Raw genomic sequence first — 25,666 nt, 5'->3', positions numbered from 1 at the left:
TTTCTGTACTAATTTTCCCATTTAGTTGAAGCAGAACGTCTAGCATCAGATGCCTACTTGACACTCTAAAGACCAAGGATATGAAGATGTATAAAGTGGAGTTTCTGTTCACTGTTTAGAGAAGACTGTTGTTTTGTGCTTTCCATGGTGCTGTGAGACACAACTTTTCGTAGTATTCATACACTGGACTTTGTTCCCTAAATCTTATTCTGTGCGAGCCATTAGGTGTTTTGTAGGTAGTTATCATGTATACTTTTAAGCCTCTGAGCAGTTAAACCTTTCTAGATTTCTTAAACTTGTTTTTATAACATTAGCATCAAGTGCTTCTTCTTTGGGTAGGTTTTGTGGCAGCCCACTCCAATATTCTTGCCTGGAAAATCCCATGGACGGTGGAGCCTGGTAGGCTACTGTCCATGGGGTTGCAAAGAGTCGGACACGACTGAGCGACTTCCCTTTCACTTTCACTTTGGTTTGTTAATGAGCCCCTACTTGGAAGACAGAATACTGAACTGACTTTCTGTATCTGTGTTATATATATTTTCTTTCTGGCTTAAAGAAAGCCTCCCTTGTTTTGTATGTGATGCTTCTGGTAATGTAGATGGTCTTGATTTTGGGCCAAACCTTCACAGTGTTGATGTACAAGGTGCTTATATTTAAATAGAATTACATAGATTTTTTTTTTTTTCTTTTTAAACACAGATCAGATCAGATCAGTCGCTCATTCATGTCTGACTCTTTGCGACCCCATGAATCGCAGCACACCGGGCCTCCCTGTCCATCACCAACTCCCGGAATTCACTTAAACACAAGATATACTTAAACCTCTGCATTTGTACAGAGTTCTTTTACACACATGTATAGGGCTTTCTCGGAGAAGGCAATGGCACCCCACTCCAGTACTCTTGCCTGGAAAATCCCATGGATGGAGGAGCCTGGTAGGCTGTAGTCCATGGGGTCGCTAAGAGTCGGACTCGACTGAGCGACTTCACTTTCACTTTTCACTTTCATGCATTGGAGAAGGAAATGGCAACTCAATCCAGTGTTCTTGTCTGGAGAATCCCAGGGACAGGGGAGCCTGTTGGGCTGCCATCTCTGGGGTCGCACAGAGTCGGACACGACTGAAGCGACTTAGCAGCAGCAGCAGCATAGGGCTTTCTGTGTTTGTTGTTCAGTCACTCAGTCATGTATGACTCTCTGTAACCCCATGGACTGCAGCATGCCAGACTTCCTTGTCCTTTACCATCTCCTGGAGCTTGCCCAGATTCATGTCCATTGGTGCCATCCAACCATCTTGTCCTCTGTTATCCCCTTCTCCTCCTGTCTTCAACCTTTCCCAGAATCAGAGTCTTATCCAATGAGTCGGCCCTTTGCATCAGGTGGGCAGAGTATTGGAGCTTCAGCTTTAGCATCAGTCCTTCCAATGAAGATTCCAATGAATATTCAGTGTTGGTTTCCTTTAGGATTGACTGCTTTGATCTCCTTGCAGTCCAAGAGACTCCCAAGAGCCTTCTACAACACCACAGTTCAAAAGCATCAATTCTTCAGCATTCTACCTTCTTTATAGTCCAGCTCTCACATCCATACATGACTACTGGAAAAACCATAGCTTTGACTCTATGGACCTTTCTCAGTAAAGTAATGTCTCTGCTTTAAAACACTGTCTAGGTTGTCAAAGCTTTTCTTCTATGGAGCAAGTGTCTTAATTTCATGGCTGCAGTCACTGTCCACAGTGATTTTGGAGCCCAAGAAAATAAAGCCTGTCACTGTTTCCATTGTTTCCCCATCTATTTGCCATGAAGTGGTGGGACCAGATGCCATGATCTTAGTTTTTTGAATTTTGAGTTTTAAGCCAGCCTTTTCGCTCTCCTCCTTCACTTTCATCAAGAGGCTTTTCAGTTCCTCTTTGCTTTCTCCCATAAGGGTGATGTCATCTGTGTATCTGAGGTTATTGATATTTCTCCCAGCAATCTTTATTCCAGCTTGTGCTTCTTCCAGCCCAGTGTTTCTCATGATGTACTCTGCATATAAGTTAAATAAGCAGGGTGACAATATACAGCCTTGACGTACTCCTTTCCAGACTTGGAATCAGTCTGTTGTTCCATGTCTGGTTCTCACTGTTGCTTCTTGACCTGCATACAGATTTCACAGGAGGCAGGTAAGGTTTAGCCAATAGTAGACTAGAATGATGATTACGTTTGGTAAGTAAGTGAAGAATGGCTATTTGAAAAGGTTTCTCAGGTAACTGAAATCAGGTCCCTTTGTTCATTAATGACTACTGTTCTAAACACTCAAAAACTTTTGGTATAATAGAGCAGTTATATTGTTAAAGATTATTAGTTGTAAAAAAAAATGTTTCATTGATTGTTTACAAGACAGATTTTTAAAAGGTATTTTGTAGTGTTATAGAATTTCTCAAGAGTCACAGAACCAAATTGGGCACTGTGTATCCAGGAGCAGGGCAGTTGACAGACATGCTCAACCACAGTGTAGGACTGTGCTGAGAAAAATGCCTTCCTTTACTGATTCTGGGTACATGATATGCGAATGAACCATGGGTAGAAATTCTACTGTAGCTGATCCAGGAAATGAAAAGGGTTTCCTAGATATAGTCTCTTTGTTTCTGGCACCACTTTCACATTCTAAGTCTCTTCATACACATAACAGTACCTATAGCATTTAGATACTATAGAATCTGGGGAAATGTAGTTTGGTTTTTTACTCTGCAGTCACTATTGCACAGAAATGAAAGCTGGGTTATGGTTAGGGCAGGCATTGCTTGACTTTGCAATATCAGCCCCATCTATGTCATATGGAGTCTTGTCTTGGATTGAAATGAAATCAGACAGAGCACCATTAATGAGTTGTCTTTATGAGCTTGGTATTTGTCTCTATGTAGGCTTTCCATATGGTGTCTACTGCAGTTATACATTTTTAAGTACTATTTTGCGTATGAACTTTTATGATAAGAATTTGGAAAAGTCTATAAAATTATTATCTGTATAAGTTTTGTATTAAATCTGTGCATTTTACATGCTCAGGGCTTTAGAGATGACACAGGTTCATGGTTAAAATGCTTCCAAAAGCTATTGTAACTGGTTATTTCTTAAATTGAACTAGTATCTTCCCCTTTAACTGACAAACTAGGTATAAGACCTTAAACAAAGGATATAAGCTTTCTAGTGGAGGAGGGCCTGGCAACTCACTCCAGTATTCTAGCCTAGAGAATCCCATGGACAGAGGATTGGAACCCCAGTGCATGGGGTTGCAAAGGGTTGGACATGACTGAATGACTTAGCACATACGCGTAAGCTTCCTAGGCTTTGGATTCTCCATTTGTAAAGTGCACTTTTACAAATGCAGTCAGAACTTCTGCATTAAAGCCTTTGTTGGATGAAAGAGTGGACACACTAGAGGCGTGTGCGGGCTGCGTCGGGTTATATGTTGACCATCTCTCAGTCTGACACAGAGCAACGCGGGAACTGGGCCTGGGTTTTCTGTCCTTTCCCTGCGGACTGTAAGCTTCACTATACTATTATTTCCCTTATTTTACTGAGACTTCCTCATTATCATTCATATGTTTTATTCTAGTTTAGAGCAGGAACTGTTCTCTCTCTCTTTTTGTTTTTTGGTTAGATACCTCAGTGAAGTAGATGACAAAGGTGATGTCTTAGTCTGTTCTGCTGCTACTGCAGATTGGAGGCTGGAAGTCTGAGATGAAGGCACCAGCATGTTTGAGTTCTCAGGATTCCCTTCCTGGAGGCTGAGCGATATTTTCTTGCTGGGTGCTCACATGGCAGGGACAGGGTGAGGCCTCTAAAAGCCCTGTTCTATTGACAAGGACTTCACTCTAATGAGTTAATCCAACATCTCACTTCCTAAAGCATCATAAAGGAGTTAGGATTTCAACATATGAATCTGGGGGAGGGACACAAAGATTCAGTCCATAACAGGGAAGGAATTAACATCCATCAGAGACAGGTTAAGAAAATGTAAAGCATGTTAGCAAGAAAGGGAGTATATGCCATGTTAGTCTATTCATTATCTTCTGTCTCCTTTCTTCTCCTTTGAACTGGCATTCCACTGCATTTGATACAGTGGGAAATTGGACTTTGGAAAGCATTAATTTTGCTTAGTATTTTCATAAGATGGGGGGAAGGGACTACGTCAGACAGAGCTATAGAAAACAAGTCTTGGAGAGGTCAGGGGGTAAACTAGGAGAGCCCCTCTATCTTCTGGGCTTCCCTGGTGGCTCAGATGGTAAACAGTCTGCCAGCAATGCAGGAGACAGAGGTTTGATCCTTGGGTTGGGAAGATCCCTGGAGAGGGGGATGGCAACTCACTGCAGTATTCTTGCCTGGAGAACTCCATGGGAAGAGCTACGATCCATGGGTTTGCAAAGAGTTGGACATGGCTGAGTGATTAACATTTTTCACGTTCATTGTATCTTCCGTCTGCTCCTGAATACAACTGTTTCTTCTCTTCCAACAACTACAACAACAACAGCTTCTCTTACAAGAATAACAAGAGCTCTGAGAGACACATAAAAAGGCAAGAAAGTTACCAAAGCAGTTCTGTAATTTTTTGTTTTTTAAAGAAAAATTATTTGTAAAAGACTGATGAGGAGCTTTTTATAAACCTCCAAAAATAGGATGTGAAATGGTGAAAGTTGTTTGGCAAAACGGTAAATTAGATAAAGATGTGTAAACTGATCTTGTGTCCAAGGCATAAGCCAGATCTCTCTACTTGATGAGTTAAGAAATCCTGTTCTTTCTCTGTTGTCTGGGTTTTGAAGGTTTTGGGTCTATTGTAAAGGACATCCAGAAAACATTCTTGACAATGAATCACTTTGTAATAACTTTAAGGAAATTCCGAAAGAAACATTAACAACTATATAAACAGGTTCAAATGCTCTCAGATGCCTTTGTGAAAGACCTTAATTGGTAGGACACAATTGACATCAGTCTTTCTCTCTCAGATGCGCCCCATTTGCTCTTGTGTTCTCAGAGTTTCAAGTCTGTGTGATCACTTGGAGAACAAATAGGTGTGTGCTATCAAGTAGCTGAACACAGTTTTTTTTTTTTTTTTTTTTTTTTTAATGCAAATCTTTGGAGAGATTAGGCTTAAAACTCTATTCCCTGAAGTCCTGAAGTGAGAAATTACTTGGACTTCGACTGTGAATTCTTTGCGAAACTCACATTTCTATCCAGACCGTCAAATTGTATGGTATGTACAGTAAAGAAGCAGCACCAGATCTGTTTCCAGAAACCTGTAATATCCTGTTCAGAGCAATCAGGCTTTTTGATGTGGGAGTGTTGATGAGACTAAATATTCTTCACTTTCAAAATTGTTTTGGCTTTTATTGTTTAGCTCTAGTCATTCTTTGGGAAAATAAGTTTATAAAATATAATGTCTTTTCAAAATTGTGTGTTTGAAAAACTGAAGCTATCTTCAAGGAGTTTGGTTAGCTTACTTGGCCAAGTCATTAGATAGAGCAGCAATAACCTATTTTACTTAGATATATCTAAATGAAATGGATTATTAGATTCAAACTTCTGTTGCAGATCTCCACTTAATTTTTGTGAATGAAAGAAGCACCATTGTGCATGAAAATGGCCATGAAAAATTCTTAATGAGGTAAATCTTTTGCACAGTGTATTAGCTGGCTGTTACTGCATAACAAATTACCCCAGAACTTAGTTGCTTAAGGGCTTTCCTTGTGGGACAGCTGGTAAAGAATCTGCCTAATGTGGGAGACCTGGGTTCAATCCCTGGGTTGGGAAGATCCCCTGGAGAAGGGAAAGGCTACCCACTCCAGTATTTTGGCGTGGAGAATTCCATGGACTGTATAGTCCATGAGGTTGCAAAGAGTCGGACATGACTGAGCAACTTTCACTTTAATTAGTTGCTTAAACTACATAGATTATGTCACAGTCTCTGTGGTTCTCTGGGTCAGTGCCTTTTTCAGGGCTCCACTGAGAATGATCCTCTTCCTAGCTCACTTAGCTAGCTGTTGGAAGGACTCAGTTTCTCTGTGCTATGGCACTGAGGTTTCACTTCTTCACAAGTTCATGGTTGAAGGCCTGCCTCTATTCCTTGTCATGCGGGCCTTTTCACAGAGCATTTTACAATAGCAGGGCAGTCAGAGAATCAAGACCGCAGTCACAGTCTTCTGTAACATTATCGCCAAGAGACATCCTGCCAGTTTTCTTGTATTCTGTTCATTGTGTCACGCGAGTGTATGTTCCTCGGTTCTTTGTCTCGTCACAACAAAGATTTGGAGCGACGGACATTAAAGCCCTCGGCGCGTCACAGCTCTCAGGTCTTGGACAAACCGTGTTACAGCTCTTAGGCAAATCAGTGTTACAGCTCTATTTTATTTAGAAGATAGCAGGAGAGTGAGAGAGAGAGAGAAAGAGAGAGCGTGCGCACACGCGGGAGATAAGAGTCCGAGAGAAAGCTCTTTGGCTCCTCCTTTTATATGTTTTTTCCTCCACCTGGGCCTGCCCTATGCAAATTGGGCTTAGCCAGGAGTGCTGTTTGTTCTGTTTGTTCTGCCTGAAGTCTTCACTCTGGTCCTCCGACCTTCCTTGTCTTTTAGCCACCTCCATTTTGGACTCCTTTTCCCTATTCTACCTACCTAACAATTGGAAGCAAATGACAAGATTTTGCCCACAGGCAGATGAGGTGACAACACTGGGCATGGGAACCAGTAGATAGTGGTCACTGATATACGTGTGTGTGTGTGTGTGTGTGTGTGTGTATGTATATGTGTATGTATATGTGTGTATATATATATATATATATATATATCTCACAGCAGTTTTTATGTAGAATTTCCTTAAAGAACATTAGAGGGAGGGAGGTATCTTTCTCTGTTTATTTTCATTTTATGGAACACTAATTATCCAAACTGCAGAAGCAGCTGTGCAAAGAACTCTAAAATTGAAATGTTTAACTGAATCAAGTAGAGAACACGATGTGCATGCTAGGGGTCTTGGAAACATCAAGCAGGGTGGGAAGGGAAACGAGAAAGAAGAAATGGAAAGTCAAGATAATAAAGATTTAAAATTCTAAGCCAATGGCAATAAATTGGAATACTTAGAAATATTAGGGGCTTATTGACTATTAGATATTGCATGCCATTTAGATTAAGGGTAACAGTTCCAAAATCTGGAACTACCTAAGGACAGTGTTCCAGAAATGAGAGTTAGTTTTATGTAAATTCCTTATTTTCTGCCCTAAACCATCAGGATTTAGCAAAGATAACAGTTTGTAAATTTACAATAGTTTGTAAATAAACGTGTGTTTATTGTCTCTGAGAATCCTATCAACATTATTTATTATGATCACTAAGGAAATACAAAGAGACCTTCTCCATTGACAGGAAGATATGAGTAATGTTTGGCATAAAGATTTGTGTATGGAGAACAGTGAAGTTTATTAGTTTTCCATCCATCTCATTACTCACCTTTGACAACTGGTAAGGAAATATATTTTAATTAAGCTTCAACTTTCTCTTACTGAGTGCATAATGGCAATTATATAGTAATGCTATTAGATGAGTTGGTTTAATAACAAACATATCTACAATCACTCTTTGGAATCTGCATTTTAATGGACAGAAAAAACACAGATGTTTTACAAAGACACCATTCATGATGATTATTAGGCTCTGGCCATTGTTTATATTTTGCATGTTTCTAATCACTGTACTGTGCTGAAATTCTGTATCAGCAAGAACATAAGGAAAGAGTGTTCAGTAGTACCACAGATGATTTACCATTTTTTTCAGCTAAAAATATATATTTTAATCTTTTGCATTTTTACTCTACTTCCTTTATAAAAATACGATTCTCCATGTGTACCTGTGGCCTAAAAGCTTCTGAATCATAATGTTTCATAACTATGCCACAGATAAGCTTTTTAGAAGAGGATTCAGGAACACAAAAATTTAATGTTTATTATAGGAAACATGCTGTACTTTTTTTTATTGTTTACCATAAAGGCTTTTTCATTAAAAATATTCAAAGAAAGGAAATTTAATTTCTATTCATAGGCTTGCAAGTTGAAATTGGGGCAATTTGGAATGTATTAAAACAGAGACCATTAAAGTAATTTATATAGCAGTTACTGATATGTCCTTATATTTAGTTTATAGGTTTGAGCCAACCTTATGCTCTATTCTTGCTAATAAAGTCAATTAAAAAAATTGATTCTCTAGTGAGAATATACTGCTTGGAAAAGATATCAGCTACTAAATACCAAGTTATAGGTAAAATGATTTAAATGAATAAATGTAGAGATTTGTGGTTTTCTAATGCATCTACATTATGCTATATATTTCAAGTTACTTTCATGTGAAAAGTCAGGCCATTTCTTGCTTGCCTGCTACATAGATACTTTTTTTTTTTTAATGCCTAGGTTTTTTTCTTTTTTAAAATTATTTTTAATTGGAGGATAGTTGCTTTACAATGTTGTGTTGGTTTCTGCCATACATCATGGTTAGATATCTTTGATTTTGACTTAATATGTTTAGTTTTGAATTTTAAATAGGAATACTTAAGTTTTGCTCAGTGTGTGTGTGTATATATATATATATACACACACACACACACACACACACACATACACACTAGGGTTTACAATAATTGTGCCATATACTTCACAATCTTAATCCTCTTATCCCTGCATTAAGTTTTTGACTTCATATTTAAGATGTTTTGATGCGATTAAAGGATTTAGGCTCTTCAGGACGGGTGGTCTCTTCTCTGTTAAGAAAAGTCCAGCAGTAACACAACATTATTAGGCTTTTTTGACCTTCATGAGAAGAAATAGGCTAAAAACCTGGATAGGAAATTGCTAAAAATCTAGTTATTGAATTCTCAGGTCTGACCCGTGAAAGAATACACATGATCCCTAAATCTATTTTTTTTAGATGGAAATGTTACAAAAATTAAAAAAAATACATACTGATCATAGAGTAACAGTTAAAACACACAATGGCAAACATTTCTGAACCTTGATAGCAATTTCAATAACGAAGGCTTGTACTTACCCTAAAAATAACCAGGTAAATGACTGGGAAGAGGCTTAATAGTTTTCAACAAATGACCTGGTCAGTATAATTTTAAAAACCTCAGTGTTATTTTCTTACTTTGTAGTTACTGTTTTTTTCATAAACTAAAGGAACATCAGGCTTTGCCACACTGTCACAAGAACATGAGTTTTCTTTACAAATATGCTTTCTCAAGTTAAGTAAATCACAAGTGAACATTTCCTACGTGTGTGATCAGTCACTTCAGTCATATCTGACTCTTTGCAACCCCCCAGATTGTAACCCTCAAGGCTTTTCTGTCCATGGGATTCTGCAGGCAAGAATACTGGGGTGGGTTGCCATTTCCTTTTCTGGAACGTTTCCTACCTTTCCTCAAATTTTTGCTGAGTGTTTTAAGACCTTGTCTTTGTTTTTAAGTGTGTGCAGGGGCCTTTGTAAAGCATCTTGAAAAAGTCAGATGATGGCTGAGACCTGACCTTCCCCCTCAGGGAGAGGTTTTACTGAAGAAACTATAGCAAGTTAATTGGATGTTATAAATGCATAACTTCAGGTTTTTAGAGCTTAATTATTTCTAAAGGTATGTTTCCCAATGGTTAGCTTAGCAATAGCAAATGTGGCCCTTGTGGTGAATTCATGAAAGTAAGTAATGAAAAACAGCTACCCATGCCTTTTGCTACCAGCAAGGCTGATTCTGTGAAAGCCTATACTTCTAAAACCTTATATATTACACTGGAGATTACATATCTTTTCAGCTAGTGTATCTTTGGAACTTCATTAAAAAATGTATGTGCTATGGTAAAATGAGGGAGGGCTTTCTTGTCTACACCATAGAGAATAGTAAATTTCCTGATGTTAAAAAAAAAAAAAATCAGTAAAATAGCAAAAAGCTTACCAAGTTATAATTTTTAAAAATGTTTTAGAAAACTGAAAGAAATTAATACATTTGTTTCTACTACTATAGCTTCAATAGTTCTGAAAGGGATGGGAATACCAGACCACTTGACCTGCCTCTTGAGAAACCTATATGCAGGTCAGGAAGCAACAGTTAGAACTGGACATGGAACAACAGACTGGTTCCAAATAGGAAAAGGAGTATGTCAAGGCTATATATTGTCACCCTGCTTATTTAACTTATATGCAGAGTACATCATGAGAAATGCTGGGCTGGATGAAGCACAAGCTGGAATCAAGATTGCCGGGAGAAACATCAATCACCTCAGATATGCAGAGGACACCACCCTTATGGCAGAAAGTGAAGAGGAACTCAAAAGCCTCTTAATGAAAGTGAAGGAGGAGAGTGAAAAAGTTGGCTTAAAGCTCAACATTCAGAAAACTAAGATCATGGCATCTGGTCCCATCACTTCATGGGAAATAGATGGGGAAACAGTGTAAACAGTGTCAGACTTTATTTTTTGGGGCTCCAAAATCACTGCAGATGGTGACTGCAGCCATGAAATTAAAAGATGCTTACTCCTTGGAAGAAAAGTTATGACCAACCTAGATAGCATATTCAAAAGCAGAGACATTACTTTGCCAACAAAGGTCCGCCTAGTCAAGGCTACGGTTTTTCCAGTGGTCATGTATGGATGTGAAAGTTGGACTGTGAAGAAAGCTGAGCGCTGAAGAATTGATGGTTTTGAAGTGTGGTTTTGGAGAAGACTCTTGAGAGTCCCTTGGACCGCAAGGAGATCCAACCAGTCCATTCTAAAGGAGATCAGCCCTGGGTGTTCTTTGGAAGGACTGATGCTAAAGCTGAAACTCCAGTACTTTGGCTACCTCATGCGAAGAGTTGACTCATTGGAAAAGACCCTGATGCTGGGAGGGATTGGGGGCAGGAGGAGAAGGGGACGACAGAGGATGAGTTGGCTGGATGGCATCACCGACTCGATGGACATGAGTTTGGGTGAACTCCAGGAGTTGGTGATGGACAGGGAGGCCTGGCATGCTGCGATTCATGGGGTCGCAAAGAGTCAGACATGACTGAATGACTGAACTGAACTGAACTGAACTGAAGAAAGATGGGGAATTTTTCTCTCCAGGACATTTTATTTAACTCTAAGTGCTTAAATGGAAATTTTAGAATTCTGTAATTGCCTCATCAAGCATCCAAAGTTTGACTCAGATATGGTGGCTAAATCACTGCTAGCTTCTAGCCTTCTTGATCAGAGTTTCAGTTGGTTTATATTATTTGGATATGAATTTGATTTAGATTCCCCTTTGTCTCAATTCAAATGTCTTGAATAATGTCCAGTACTTTTATTTTAGATGGGAAACATGAACGTTTTTAGTCAGAATACCAAATTCATTAAGATTTTTATTTGAAAAAGGAAAATATAGACTATGAAATCTTTGTAAATTATAAAGTTGTAACTTAGGTAAATAAATTGAGAATTTTTGATGAGCTAGAAAGGAAATGTACACTTGCCATAGTTTGTTATATAACAGAAAACTGTGAATTGATTCTATCAGTTTTTTTAGTTATGTTGAAAATTTGAAAATAGTGATTTTTTTTTTCTCTGACATATATTATCTATTAATCAGTTCAGTTCATTCGCTCAGTTGTGTCTGACTCTTTGCGACCCAATGAACCACAGAATGCCAGGCCTCCCTGTCCATCCCCAACTCCAAGAGTTCACCCAAAGTCATGTCCATTGAGTCGGTGATGCCATTCAACCATCTCATCCTCTGTTGTCCCCTTCTCCTCCTGCCCTCAATCTTTCCCAGTATCAGAGTCAAATGATTCAGCTCTTCTTATGAGGTGGCCAAAGTATTGGAGTTTCAGCTTTATCAGTCCTTCCAGTGAACACCCAGGATTGATCTCCTTTAGGATGGACTCGTTGGATCTTCTTGCAGTCCAAGGGACTCTCAAGGGTCTTCTCCAAAACCACAGTTCAAAAGCATCAATTCTTTGGCGCTCAGCTTTCTTTATAGTCCAACTCGCACATCCATACATGACTACTGGAAAAACCATAGCCTGGACTAAACCGACCTTTGTTGACAGTGTAATGTCTCTGCTTATTAAGACAGATATGCTGTCTGTGTGCAAATCTACTTTATGTAGTTTTATGTTAATGTATAGATTTCAGTATTTTGATTCCTGAACAAATTTTATGATCATTTCAAAACTTAAAAAAAATGTAGCATTTATGTCAGTTTCAACTAAATTTACTGGAGGGAGATTGAGACACCAGGAATTTTTAAGCCAGTTGAATTAATTGGGGAACTGATTGGCCTATCAGTTGGGAAATTTTAATTGCAAATGTCAGAAAATAGCACAATTCCGATTTAACAATATAGCTGAAAAACCCAAGATCCTAGCTTTATGTTTTATAGGACCCCAGATGCTCAAAGGGGCATTGTCTCTTTCTCTTTCTTGGCTGTCTCTTCTCCAGTTCAGTATATATCCAATAATTTAAGTCTTTATTCTCATGTGGTTTTCTGAATAGTATAAAACATAAGCACCAGCTGTTGTAGTTCTATATTCTGTAAGTTTAGTAAACTCCATGGAAAGAAAATGTCTGTATCCCAGTTTTTTCACCAAAAGTCTTGGCTCTCATTTTTATCAAGCTCATTTGTAAAACATGTCTTTATTTTCTGATGCAATTCCTTTGGCACATGTGAATGTTCATTCTGTTAACCATAGAGTTGAGAATTAAGTTACTTACCTTTGATGCCAGGTTAGCTCACCCAAACTAGGGTTGGATGCATTCCCTAAAGAAAATTGTGGTAACAGTTCCCCCACAACATGAGGAACAGATGCTGGACAGGTCCAAATGATAGATTATTAACTGTTCATGTTATGGACTAAGTGTTTGTGTCCCTGTAAATCATATGTTGAAATCCCAACACAGTGTGATGGTATTCAGAGATAGATAAGTAGTAGATCATGAGGGTAGAGCTCTCATAAATGGGATTAGTGCCCTTGTATTCTGTAACAAGAGGACAGAAGAAAAAGATAGCAGTCTTCAAACCAGGAAGCAGATTCCCACCAAACACTGGATCTACCTGCATTTTGATCTTGGACTTTGCAGCCTCCAAAACTGTGAGAAATATTTACTGTTTAAGCCAAGGGTTTCCCTGGTGGCTCAGTTGGTACAGAATCTGCCTGCAATGCAGGAGACCCAGGTTCTAATAGGTTCTAGTACAGTTTTTAATGTGGGCCATCATTAGAAGGAGCTCAAAAATATTGAGATAAGAATGTATAGAAAAATATAAAAGAGGTTTTTAAAGTTTATTTTTTACTGGAGTGTAGTTGATTTACAATGTTGTGTTAGTGTCTGCTATACAGCAAAGTGAATCAGTTACACAAATACATATATTCACTCTTTTGTAGGTTCTTTTCCCATATAAGCAATTACAGAGTATTGAGTAGAGTTCCTTGTGATAGACAGTGGATTCTTATTAGTTATCTATTTTATATATAGTAATGTGTATGTATCAATCTCAGCCTCCCAGTTTATCCACCTCCCATCCTTTTCCCCTTTGGTAACTTTAAGTTTATATTTTACATTTGTGACTCTATTTCTGTTTTGTAAATAAGTTCGTTTGTACAATTAAAAGCAGAAATTAAAAACCAAGAATGCAATTCCCTTTGAGTTGAAAGAGTTCAGCAATAAAGTGCACTGTTAAGCAATAATGGCTTTTTATATCTATGTTCTAGATGTTTCTGTTTCAGGTTTCTGCAAGCTTTCTCACCACACTGCTGTGTGAGCGGTCATTGTCTGTTAGGTACCTGCTTTATTGCTTAAGGGAATTGATGATATGCCAATTTATTAATCTTTCACAATGTTAGGTATTTAAATGTATGTGATATTTACATTTTGGAAAAAACCTTGTGATTTTACTTTTGCAAAATTTTTGCAGAAAAATTTTAATGGACTTATAAGACATCTTAAGATATGATAAGGTAATGCATCTTGATTAATGGTGTGCAGAAATCGACTTAGGCATCAACTTACATTGTTAATTGAATCTTTAGGCTTCAAATTGTTCTTGAATTCCATAAGTGTTTTGAATTTGTAAGGATATGAATGCCATGCAGAAAATATTTAATGCAGATTGTGTTCATAGTATTTCTAGATATCTATTGCAAATGTAGCTATTCCTGTGTTTAAACACTGGTCTTGAGGTAAATATATACGTTTATATATATATTTATATATAAATTATATATACATTTAAATTTAATTATAAATTATATATATATATATATATATATATAACATTTCCAATTTCTAGTGTGAGAGAATGCTTTTCAACATCCTTAACCCTTAACAGTTTGTAGTTATGCAGAGGCATTCATTTGAGTAACTATAATGATGAGAAATATGCCCCTTAGTAAGTACTAAAGCATAGCAGTTTGCTCCTTGCACAAGAACTCATCTGAGGTAGCAGAAATTTGTAGAAAAGTAGCAATGCCCACAGAAGGAAAGGCATTTCTTTTAGAATTGAGAAATCTTAAGGTGATGGTTTTAGAATAAATTAGAGTGAAATGTCTGATTGTTTGTTCGATTGTGAAACTAACAAAATCTGGATACCAGAAACACCATTAGTGGATCTACATTAATGAATTCTCTAGTCAGTGCAAAGACACAAGGTAAGAAAAAAACCTTTCCTGAAGTTTAAACACTTCATGTTCTTCAATGGATGAATGGATAAAGAAGCTGTGGTACATATATACAATGGAATATTATTCAGCCATAAAAAGGAACACATCTGAGTCAATTCAAGTGAGGTGGATGAACCTACAACCTATCATACAGAGTGAAGTCAGTCAGAAAAAGAAAAACAAATGTTGCATATCAGCAAATATATATGGAATCTAGAAAAACGAAAAGGGCAGGAATAAAGACACAGATAAAGAGAACAGATTTGGGACACAGCAGGAGAAGGAGAGGGTGGGATGAATTGAGAGAATAGTATTTAAACACATACATTACCACATGTAAAACAGATAGCTAGTAGGAAGCTACTGTATAACACAGGAAGTTCAACCTGGTGCTCTGTGACAACCTAGAGGGGTGGTATGGGGTTGGGGGTGGCTCAAGAAACAGGGGATGTATGTATACTTATGATTGATTCATGCTGTTGTATAGCAGAAGCCAACACAATATTGTAAAGCGATTACCCTCAAATTAAAAATAAATTTTAAAAAGTTATAAGAAGAAAAAAAAAAAAACAAAAAAACTTCATGTTCTGAGTATATACTCAGGAAACAAGTACAAATAATATAAAAGCAAAAACAATACAAATAGTGGAAAAACAACAACACAAATTCTCCATGGAAATTGAATTTTATTTTAATGGTGATACAAAAATAATTTTAGTGTGTGTTTACAGGTTTAATGTTTTCTTTGTTTTTCTTGGCTCATTCTGAAGGTTTCCAACTTAGACTCAAATGGTGTATGTGTGTTTATAGAATTGTTGGAAGACTTAAGGGCATCAATTAAATATTTTACTTCTTTTATTCTAATTCATTTAACTGGAACAATTTTGTGCTATGATGCTAAACAAGGTTTTAAGAATTAATTAGGGTCTTTGGACATATTCTTTATATATATCAAAGGCACTGCTGTCAAAGGTTTTTTAAAAAATGCCAGACACTAGCTTAAGCTGTGAAAACAGATTTTTTTCAGTAACTACTGACTGAATACTAGGAGGAGCAAATGAGTTCCATTCAATTTGTGTTTAGGTAACTGGGCCTTTTAAAGGGAGAATGAGGAAATGGGAAAGGGTTAAGGAGATCGGGGGCTTATCCCCTTGTATTGGCTGGAACAATGGTATGTTCTACTCCAGTGTTTTGTTTTGTTTTTTTTTCCCCTGCTAGAAGTTGTGCTAGAATTTTATCATCTCTTAGTACAGAGATTTGTACACTGTCTTTATGTGCCAAGAGTTCTGCAGTTCTCATAACTTTATACTGTACAAAATTCAAAAGAAAAAAGCCCCTAATTTTACAGTAGGAACTAGAAAGTTTGACATCTAAAGGAATGAAGGAGATGACTGTCCTGAATTGAAGGCTCAGTTTTTTTGCGTATGAGACGATGCCAAGGTTTGTAGATTTGTGTTTACATTTTGATTCTTTTTTTTGAGAAAAAGTGAATTCTCACGGTTTTAAACTGAAACTATAGTAGCCAACGGGAAGCCTGCTGCCTCTGTAGCAGCCTCCTGCCTGGTCCCCAGCCGCTGCCCTGTCAGTAGCGTCTGCTCTTCTCAGGTGTGTGATTTGGTTTCATAACTAGGTTTTCCTTTCTGTACCTGAAATTTTCCTCGGATTCACAATGGTGTATTCATGATGTGGGTGTGTCACATGTATCATGTTTACCTTATTCTGTTTGACCTGGGTAGGATTTTGCTTTTTTTTAAGGGGTTTTCCCAGCAGTTATCAGATGAACAAAGTGCTATTGTCTTTCACTAAAACATGACTGTCAGCATTTGAGTACTTAGCAGGGTTGGCATACTTTGTGTCTTAAAATAACATGTATCATTAGGTTATGAAGAGACTTGTTACTGTGAAGATGGCAGCAAAGCTCTGAGTCCTGTCTGTGATCACTGTCTTTGCTGTTCCCAGAAGGTGAAACTGAGTGATGTCTGCTTTCCTGTCACCAGAAAGTTTGATGTGATAGGAACAGATCTTCTTCCTTGATCAGTAAAGATAACTCTTTTTTTTTTTTTTTAACTGTGACTTACTTCTAGAATTCTTTGCAAATGTTCAGGTTTGAGACTCTGCATTTTTAAAATTCAGCCTTTCATGTTCTTTTGGAAAATACCTCTGCTTTTATATTGAATGTACCTACAGCATTTCTTTTCTCAGCCTAAAATAACTCCACGAACTCTCTTTATATTTATATATATATTTTTTAGTTTCTACTGTCCATGCCTACGTAATCAAATCTGCAAAACGAAGGGCATTTGTTAAAATTAACCATTCAGGTAGTATGGAAAGAGGTTTATACTTTCTAAGCACTGCATGTGCTAGGCACATTCATATACACTCTTGTTGAAACTTCAGAAGAGTCTCGTGATGTGGGTGGTACTAGTTCCACCGTACACTGGTGAGAAATCCCAGGCCCACAGACTTTAACTCCCCCATACCATAAGCTAATAAGTAGCTGAACTGGATTTGGACTTCAAATGTACCATAGTGTTCACCTACTCAGACTTTTGTAGAAGAGATTCTTAAATTAAAAAAAAAAAAAAATTCCATACACGCTGTCCAAAATGTTAAATTATTAACATTCAGTGGACTTCTGATTAAGTAGTTGATATTCTTGTTCAAGTTACTTTATGCTCCAGCCTTCACTTCTTGACTGTTTAGGGATGAAACGTTGCAGACCATGAAGCTTGGCAAGTCTTTCCTTGAGAGTGGCATATGAACCAAAGGAATCCTTGCTTGGGTGTCTTGGAAATCCAGGACCAGACTTGGTCTTTAGTTTTTACAAAGGAGTGAAGAGCAAGCTATGCAGGCAAAGTGAATAGTCTGTATCCATGGAATGACAAGAATGGATGTGCAAGGGTAGTGGGGGGCTTGCAGAGCAGAGCCTGAAGACATTGCCTGAGAAAAAAGTCCTCTGGAGGGAAGAAGCTTTTCATAGTAGAGCCCTCGCTCTATTATATTGTTGCAGGGAAAAAAGTGGGACATGAGACAATGGTCACCTCCCAGGTCGCGTCCAAGGTTATGGCCGTCAAATCTTGGTCCTTGGCTTTGTGCAGAAAAGAATTCAAGAGTGAGCCATAGTAAAGTGAAAGGAAGATTATTCAGGGAGATACTCCAGAGAGAGATTGTGGGTCATCTCAGAAGGCAAGAGAGGCACAAGAGGCCCCAGGGTATGGGGTAGTCAGTTTTTATAGGGGTGGTTAATTATATAGGCTAATGAGTGGGAGGAATATTCCAGCTATTTTGGGTGAAGGAGAGGAGATTTCTAGGAATTGGGCCACCACCCACTTTTTGTCTTTTTATGGTCAGTTTTGGAACTGTCATAAACTTCCCTGGTGGCTCAGATGGTAAAGAATCTGTCTGCAATGCAGTAGACCCATGTTTGATTGCTGGGTTAGGAAGATTCCCTGGAGAAGAGAATGGCTACCCACTCCAGTTATTTTTGCTTGGAGAATTCCATGGACAGAACAAAGAGTCAGACACAACTGAGTGACTAACACTTGGAACTGTCATGGCACTGGTGAGTGTGTCATTTAATATATGCCAGTATATTACAAAGAGTGTATAAGGAGGTCAAGGTCTAGTGGAAGTCAGTGCTCTTCCATCTTGGACCTAGTTGTTTGTAACCAGTTTATGTTGCATCCTCTACAGCAATGCCATTCTTTTAAAGGTTATGCCCTGGCCCCTTCCCGTCTCAGTATCACTGTACTTTCTCAGTCCTAACTCCTGTCTGGAATGAAGTTAAAGACTTCCCAGGACTTGGTCTGCATCATTTTAAATGGGGTAAGCTGAGCTTCCCTTGTGGCTTGGCTGGTAAAGAATCTGCCCACAATGCGGGAGACCTGGGTTCGATCCCTGGGTTGGGAAGATCTCCTGGAGAAGAGAACAGCTACCGACTCCAGTATTCTGGCCTGGAGAATTCCATGGACCATATAAACCATGGGGTTGCAAAGAGTCAGGCACAACTGAGCAACTTTGACGACTACTACTAAGCTGAGGCCATTCTCTGCACTTCTGGGAAGAGTCCCTCTCACTGCAATTGCATCTGACAGTGGCTGTGGCATCACTGAGACCTAGATAGATAGTTTCCTGAGCTGGGCTGCCTGGATCAGTTGCAGGTGGGGCTGTATTTGAAATACTGAAGTTTGCAAAGAAACAGAGTAAAAGTTGAAGTTAGATTAAAAATTAACCCTATTAAAACAAACAAACAAAATCTCTATGGAAATACTTGGTTCCAGAAAGAATTGTTCTTAGGTGCTTGCTGTGTTTCACTGACAGAGTTGGCTTAGTGGGGGTACATTCCAGAGAGCACTAGGGAGCCAGAACAGTTTCTGTAATAGCATTCACCTTCATTATCTGCTTAACTTTGCTTCCAGGGATCATTTGTAGCTTACTTTGTTTTGGGTTGGACTTCTAATTGTATATTATGAAGAACATTGTAAACAGTGTTTTTCATGCCCTTTTTTTTTTAAAATAATTTGCCCTCATGAGTCTTTGTGGGGGTGGGGTAATCACAGTGCTTGTGCAAAAACCCATCCCATCAGAATGATCTGGGTAGATGTTTCAGACTGCAAAATCTCTTTTCCAGTCTCTCATCCCACTGATTCCCAGATGCCACCTCCCCAACAACATCCCTAGAAAATATGCCATACTTTAAGACCCTCTACCCCTCCACCAAAACACAAGAAAGAAAACAAAAGTGGTCTTAAACTCACAGAACAGAGTTTCTGAGTTTGCACAAGTTTCTCAGTATTAAGGTGGATCAAACCACTGATTCTTGTTCTATATGGTCATCTTATCTGTAGGATCCTCTTTATCTTGACCTTAAGGAAAAAGTATACCTTATACTCTTGCAACTCAATTAAACACACACAGAGAAACAAAAGCTTCTTCGTGAAAACCGCAGCAAAATAAAACAAAAAGTAAACCCAAAGTTAGTGTTTTCCTTCACCTAGCTTGTTCTAGGTAGAGAAAAATTTCCTATAGAATTTTCTCTTTTCTGATAAGACTTTTATGTTTGTGTTGACAGAGAACTTTTAATTCCACAATGTGCTACTTTGTCAGAAGCCTCATCATCAAACTTAGGGAAAGGTTAGGAGGCAAAAGGGATGTGGATAGACATGGTTAAGGGAGCTTGGAAATTCATCATTAACAAAAGTACATATGTGTGTAAAATGTCTTTGGGGGCAGAGTAGAGTGATCTGTACAGAGAAGCTCTCCAGTGAGCCCTCTATGTTCTTACTTGGACACAGGGGTCTCCATATTCTAGAAGGAGTCAGAGATGAAAGTGTCCTATTTCATCCACTTAGTGAAAACTCTGTGTTGTGTATCTCAGGACAATAGTGTTGTGTCTGGACAATAAAGATGTAGGTTCACAGTCCTCTCTGCTTTACAACATAGTGTGAAAGGCCTAAATTAGATTTCTTCCAGGTAAATTCCCAATGTGATGTAAAGGCCAGTTTGTTGCCTTCTGTCACTGTGGCTCTTCATCTGCTCGCTAATATATATTTATATATTTTACATAGATGAACAGGTGTTTGATTCTATTATTAAGGCTTAACTTGCCTGCTCCTGGTAAATTTTGCCATTGATAAATTTCAGTTTTATTGAAATAAATCAGCCCCAAAGTATGAAAACTCACATTCACTGCTACTTGTTGAAGGAGAAGTTTGGTGTTGGTGGTGAAGAGGTTAGGAAAGTTCTAAGTTCCAGACAGAGTAGGGAGGGAGGATCCTGCATAAATGAATAAGAAAATGCTACATAAATTGGCCACTTTCACATGATGGGGTGGAGCACACAGAGGAGTTGTGCCTTGAGGTCTCTGTGTCCTGCCTCTGCAAAATCAGTGCTTCTGCACTGATTTATAGTTGTTTTTTTTTAATAATAAATTTATTTAATTGGAGGCTAATTACTTTACAATATTGTATTGGTTTGGCCATACATTGACATGAATCCGCCACGGGTGTACTTGTGTTCCCCATCCTGAACCCCCCTCCCACCTCCCTCTCATCCCATCCCTCTGGGTCATCCCAGTGCACCAGCCCCGAGCATCCTGTATCATGCATCGAACCTGGACTGGTGATTCGTTTCACATATGATAATATATATGTTTCAATGCCATTCTCCCAAATCATCCCACCCTCGCCCTCTCCCACAGAGTCCAAAAGACTGTTCTATACATCTGTGTCTCTTTTGCTGTCTCACTTACAGGGTTATTGTTACCATCATTCTAAATTCCATATATATACGTTAGTATACTGTATTGGTGTTTTTCTTTCTGGATTATTTCACTCTGTATAATAGGCTTCAGTTTCATCCACCTCATTAGAACTGATTCAAATGTATTCTTTTTAATGGCTGAGTAATACTCCATTGTGTATATGTACCACATCTTTCTTATCCATTTGTCTGCTGGTGGACATCTAGGTTGCTTCCATGTCCTGGCTATTATAAACAGTGCTGCAATGAACAGTGGGATACACGTGTCTCTTTCCCTTCTGGTTTCCTCAGTGTGTATGCCCAGCAGTGGGATTGCTGGGTTGTATGGCAGTTCTATTTCCAGTTTTTTAAGGAATCTCCACACTGTTCTCCATAGTGGCTGTACTAGTTTGCATTCCCACCAACAGTGTGAGAGGGTTCCCTTTTCTCCACACCCTCTCCAGCATTTATTGCTTGTAGACTTCTGGATCGCAGCCATTCTGACTGGCATGAGATGGTACCTCATTGTGGTTTTGATTTGCATTTCTTTGATAATGAGTGATGTTGAGCATCTTTTCCTGTGTTCATTAGCCCTCTGTATGTCTTCTTTGGAGAGATGTCTGTTTAGTTGTTTGGCCCATTTTTTGATTGGGTAATTTATTTTTTCTGGAATTGAGCTGCAGGAGTTGCTTGTATATTTTTGAGATTAATTCTTTGTCTGTTGCTTCATTTGCTATTTTTTTCTCCCATTCTGAAGGCTGTCTTTTCACCTTGCTTATAGTTTCCTTTGATGTGCAGAAGCTTTTAAGTTTAATTAGGTCCCATTTGTTTATTTTTGCTTTCATTTCCAATATTCTGGGAGGTGGGTCATAGAGAATCCTGATGTGATTTATGTCGGAGAGTGTTTTGCCTATGTTCTCCTCTAGGAGTTGTATAGTCTCTGGTCTTACATTTAGATCTTTAATCCATTTTTAGTTTATTTTTGTGTATGGTGTTAGAAAGTGTTCTAGTTTCATTCTTTTACAAGTGGTTGACCAGTTTTCCCAGCACCACTTGTTAAAGAGATTGTCTTTTCTCCATTTGTATATTCTTGCCTCCTTTGTCAAAGAAAAAGTGTCCATAGGTGCATGGGTTTATCTCTAGGCTTTCTATTTTGTTCCATTGATCTATATTTCTCTTTGTGCCAGTACCATACTGTCTTGATGACTGTGGCTTTGTAGTAGAGCCTGAAGTCAGGCAGGTTGATTCCTCCAGTTCCATTCTTCTTTCTCAAGATTGCTTTTGCTATTTGAGGTTTTTTGTATTTCCATACAAATTGTGAAATTATTTGTTCTAGCTCTGTGAAAAATACTGTTGGTAGCTTGATAGGGATTGCATTGAATCTATAGATTGCTTTGGGTAGTATACTCATTTTCACTATATGGATTCTTCTGATCCATGAACATGGTATATTTCTCCATCTATTTATGTCTTCTTTGATTTCTTTCACCAGCGTTTTATAGTTTTCAATATATAGGTCTTTTGTTTCTTTAGGTAGATACATTCCTAAGTACTTTATTCTTTTTGTTGCAATGGTGAATGGAATTGTTTCCTTAATTTCTCTTTCTGTTTTTCTCATTGTTAGTGTATAGGAATGCAAGGGATTTCTGTGTGTTAATTTTATATCCAGCAACTTTACTGTATTCATTGATTAGCTCTAGTAATTTTCTTGTGGAGTCATTAGGGTTTTCTATGTAGAGGATCATGTCATCTGCAAACAGTGAGAATTTTACTTCTTCTTTTGCAATGTGGATTCCTTTTATTTCTTCTGCTCTGATTGCTGTGGCCAAAACTTCCAAAACTATGTTGAATAGTAATGGTGAAAGTGGGCACCCTTGTCTTGTTCCTGACTTTAGAGGAAATGCTTTCAATTTTTGACCATTGAGGATAATGTTTGCTGTGGGTTTGTCATATATAGCTTTTATTATGTTGAGGTATGTTCCTTCTATTCCTGCTTTCTGGAGATTTTTTTTATCATAAATGGATGTTGAATTTTGTCAAAGGCTTTCTCTGCATCTATTGAGATAATCATATGGCTTTTATTTTTCAATTTGTTAATGTGGTGTATTACATTGATTGATTTGCAGATACTGACGAATCCCTGCATCCCTGGGATAAAGCACACTTGGTCATGATGTATGATCTTTTTAATGTGTTGTTGGATTCTGATTGCTAGAATTGTGTTAAGGATTTTTGCATCTATGTTCATCAGTGATATTGGCCTGTAGTTTTCTTTTTTTGTGGGATCTTTGTCAGGTTTTGGTATTAGGGTGATGGTGGCCTCATAGAATGAGTTTGGAAGTTTACCTTCCTCTGCAATTTTCTGGAAGAGTTTGAGTAGATAGGTGTTAGCCCTTCTCTAAATTTTTGGTAGAATTCAGCTGTGAAGCCGTCTGGACCTGGGCTTTTGTTTGCTGGAAGATTTCTGATTACAGTTTCAATTTCCGTGCTTGTGATGGGTCTGTTAAGATTTTCTATTTCTTCCTGGTCGAGTTTTGAAAAGTTGTACTTTTCTAAGAATTTGTCCATTTCTTCCACGTTGTCCATTTTATTGGCATATAATTGTTGATAGTAGTCTCTTATGATCCTTTGTATTTGTGTGTTGTCTGTTGTGATCTCTCCATTTTCATTTCTAATTTTATTGATTTGATTTTTCTCCCTTTGTTTCTTGATGAGTCTGGTTAATGGTTTGTCAATTATATTTATCCTCTCAAAGAACCAGCTTTTGGCTTTGTTGATTTTTGCTATTGTCTCTTTTGTTTCTTTTGCATTTATTTCTGCCCTAATTTTTAAGATTTCTTTCCTTCTACTAACCCTGGGGTTTTTCCTTTCTTTATTTTCTAGTTGCTTTAGATGTAGAGTTAGGTTATTTATTTGACTTGTTTCTTGAGGTATGCCTATATTGCTAAGAACCTGCTTCCCCTTAGCACTGCTTTTACAGTGTCCCACAGGTTTTGGGTTGTTGTATTTTCATTTTCATTCATTGCTATGCATATTTTGATTTCTTTTTTGATTTCTTCCATGATTTGTTATTCAGCAGCGTGTTATTCAGCCTCCATATGTTGGAATTTTTAATAGTTTTTCTCCTGTAATTGAGATCTAATCTTACTGCATTGTGGTCAGAAAAGATGCTTGGAATGATTTCAATTTTTTTGAATTTACCAAGACTAGATTTATGGCCCAGGAAGTGATCTATCCTGCAGAAGGTTCCGTGTGTGCTTGAGAAAATGGTGAAATTCATTATATTGGGGTGAAATGTCCTATAGATATCAATTAGGTTTAACTGCTCTATTGTATCATTTAAAGTTTGTGTTTCTTTGTTAATTTTCTGTTTAGTTGATCTATCCATAGGTGTGGGTGGGGCATTAAAGTCTCCCACTATTAATGTGTTATTGTTAGTTTCCCCTTTCATACTTGTTAGCATTTGTCTTACATATTGCGGTGCTCCTATGTTGGGTGCATATATATTTATAATTGTTACATCTTCTTCTTGGATTGATCCTTTGATCATTATGTAGTGTCCATCTTTGTCTCTTTTCACAGCCTTTGTTTTAAAGTCTATTTTATCTGATATGAGTATTGCTACTCCTGCTTTTTTTTTTTGTCTTTGTTTGCATGGAATATCTTTTTCAAGCCCTTCACTTTCAGTCTGTATGTGTCCCTTGTTTCGAGGTGGGTCTGTTATAGACAACATATATAGGGGTCTTGTTTTTGTATCCATTCTGCCAGTCTTTGTCTTTTGGTTGGGGCATTCAACCTATTTACATTTAAGGTAATTATTGATATGTATGATCCCATTGCCATTTACTTTATTGTTTTGGGTTCGAGTTTATACACCCTTTCTGTGTTTCCTGTCTAGAGAGGATCCTTTAGCATTTGTTGGAGAGCTGATTTGGTGGTGCTGAATTCTCTCAGCTTTTGCTTGTCTGTAAAGCTTTTGATTTCTCCTTCATATTTGAATGAGATCCTTGTTGGGTACAGTAATCTGGGCTGTAGGTTATTTTCTTTCATCACTTTAAGTATGTCTTGCCATTCCCTTCTGGGCTTGAAGAGTTTATATTCAAAGATCAGCTGTTATCCTTATGGGAATCCCCTTGTGTATTATTTGTTGTTTTTCCCTTGCTGCTTTTAATATCTGTTCTTTGTGTTTGATCTTTGTTAATTTGATTAATATGTATCTTGGGGTGTTTCACCTTGGGTTTATCCTGTTTGGGACTCTCTGGGTTTCTTGGACTTGGATGATTATTTCCTTCCCCATTTTAGGGAAGTTTTCAACTATTATCTCCTCAAGTATTTTCTCATGGTCTTTCTTTTTGTCTTCTTCTTCTGGGATTCCTATGATTTGAATGTTGGGTGTTGGACATTGTCCCAGTGGTCTCTGAGATCATCCTCATTTTTTTTAATTCATTTTTCTTTTTTCCTCTCTGTTTCATTTATTTCTACCACTCTATCTTCTACCTCACTTATCCTATCTTCTGCCTCTGTTATTCTACTGTTTGTTCCCTCCAGAGTGTTTTTGATCTCATTTATTGCATTATTCATTATATATTGACTTTTTAATTTTTTCTAGGTCCTTGTTAAACCTTTCTTGCATCTTCTCAATCCTTGTCTCCAGGCTATTTATGTGTAACTCCATTTTGTTTTCAAAATTTTAGATCATTTTCACTATCATTATTTGGAATTCTTTATCTGGTATATTCCCTATCTCTCCCTCTTTTGTT

The 25,666-nt window shown here is 37.8% G+C and overlaps 1 protein-coding gene across 8 annotated transcripts in view; it reads left to right on the top strand.

Annotated features, from left to right (window-relative positions):
- CRPPA (CDP-L-ribitol pyrophosphorylase A) overlaps positions 1–25,666 on the top strand; it is a 364,997-nt gene that overhangs the window by 228,052 nt on the left and 111,279 nt on the right. Inside the window, exon 10 of one of the 8 annotated variants that reach the window (XM_055589900.1) lies at positions 11,780–14,019. The exons of 6 other annotated variants lie outside the window; for them this stretch is intronic. In XM_055589900.1, the coding sequence (XP_055445875.1) occupies positions 11,780–11,812 (33 nt within the window). In that variant the 3' untranslated portion in view covers positions 11,813–14,019. Of the gene's footprint in view, positions 1–5,561; positions 5,589–11,779; positions 14,020–25,666 lie in introns of those variants that run through there. One more of the 8 variants, XM_055589901.1, reaches the window with a different exon arrangement.

The sequence above is a fragment of the Bubalus kerabau genome, chromosome 8, assembly GCF_029407905.1.
Source record: "Bubalus kerabau isolate K-KA32 ecotype Philippines breed swamp buffalo chromosome 8, PCC_UOA_SB_1v2, whole genome shotgun sequence".
NCBI classification, from domain to species: Eukaryota; Metazoa; Chordata; class Mammalia; order Artiodactyla; family Bovidae; genus Bubalus; species Bubalus kerabau.
The sequence above is the reverse complement of the archived record's forward strand: the minus strand, read 5'-3'. Positions and strand labels throughout refer to the sequence as shown.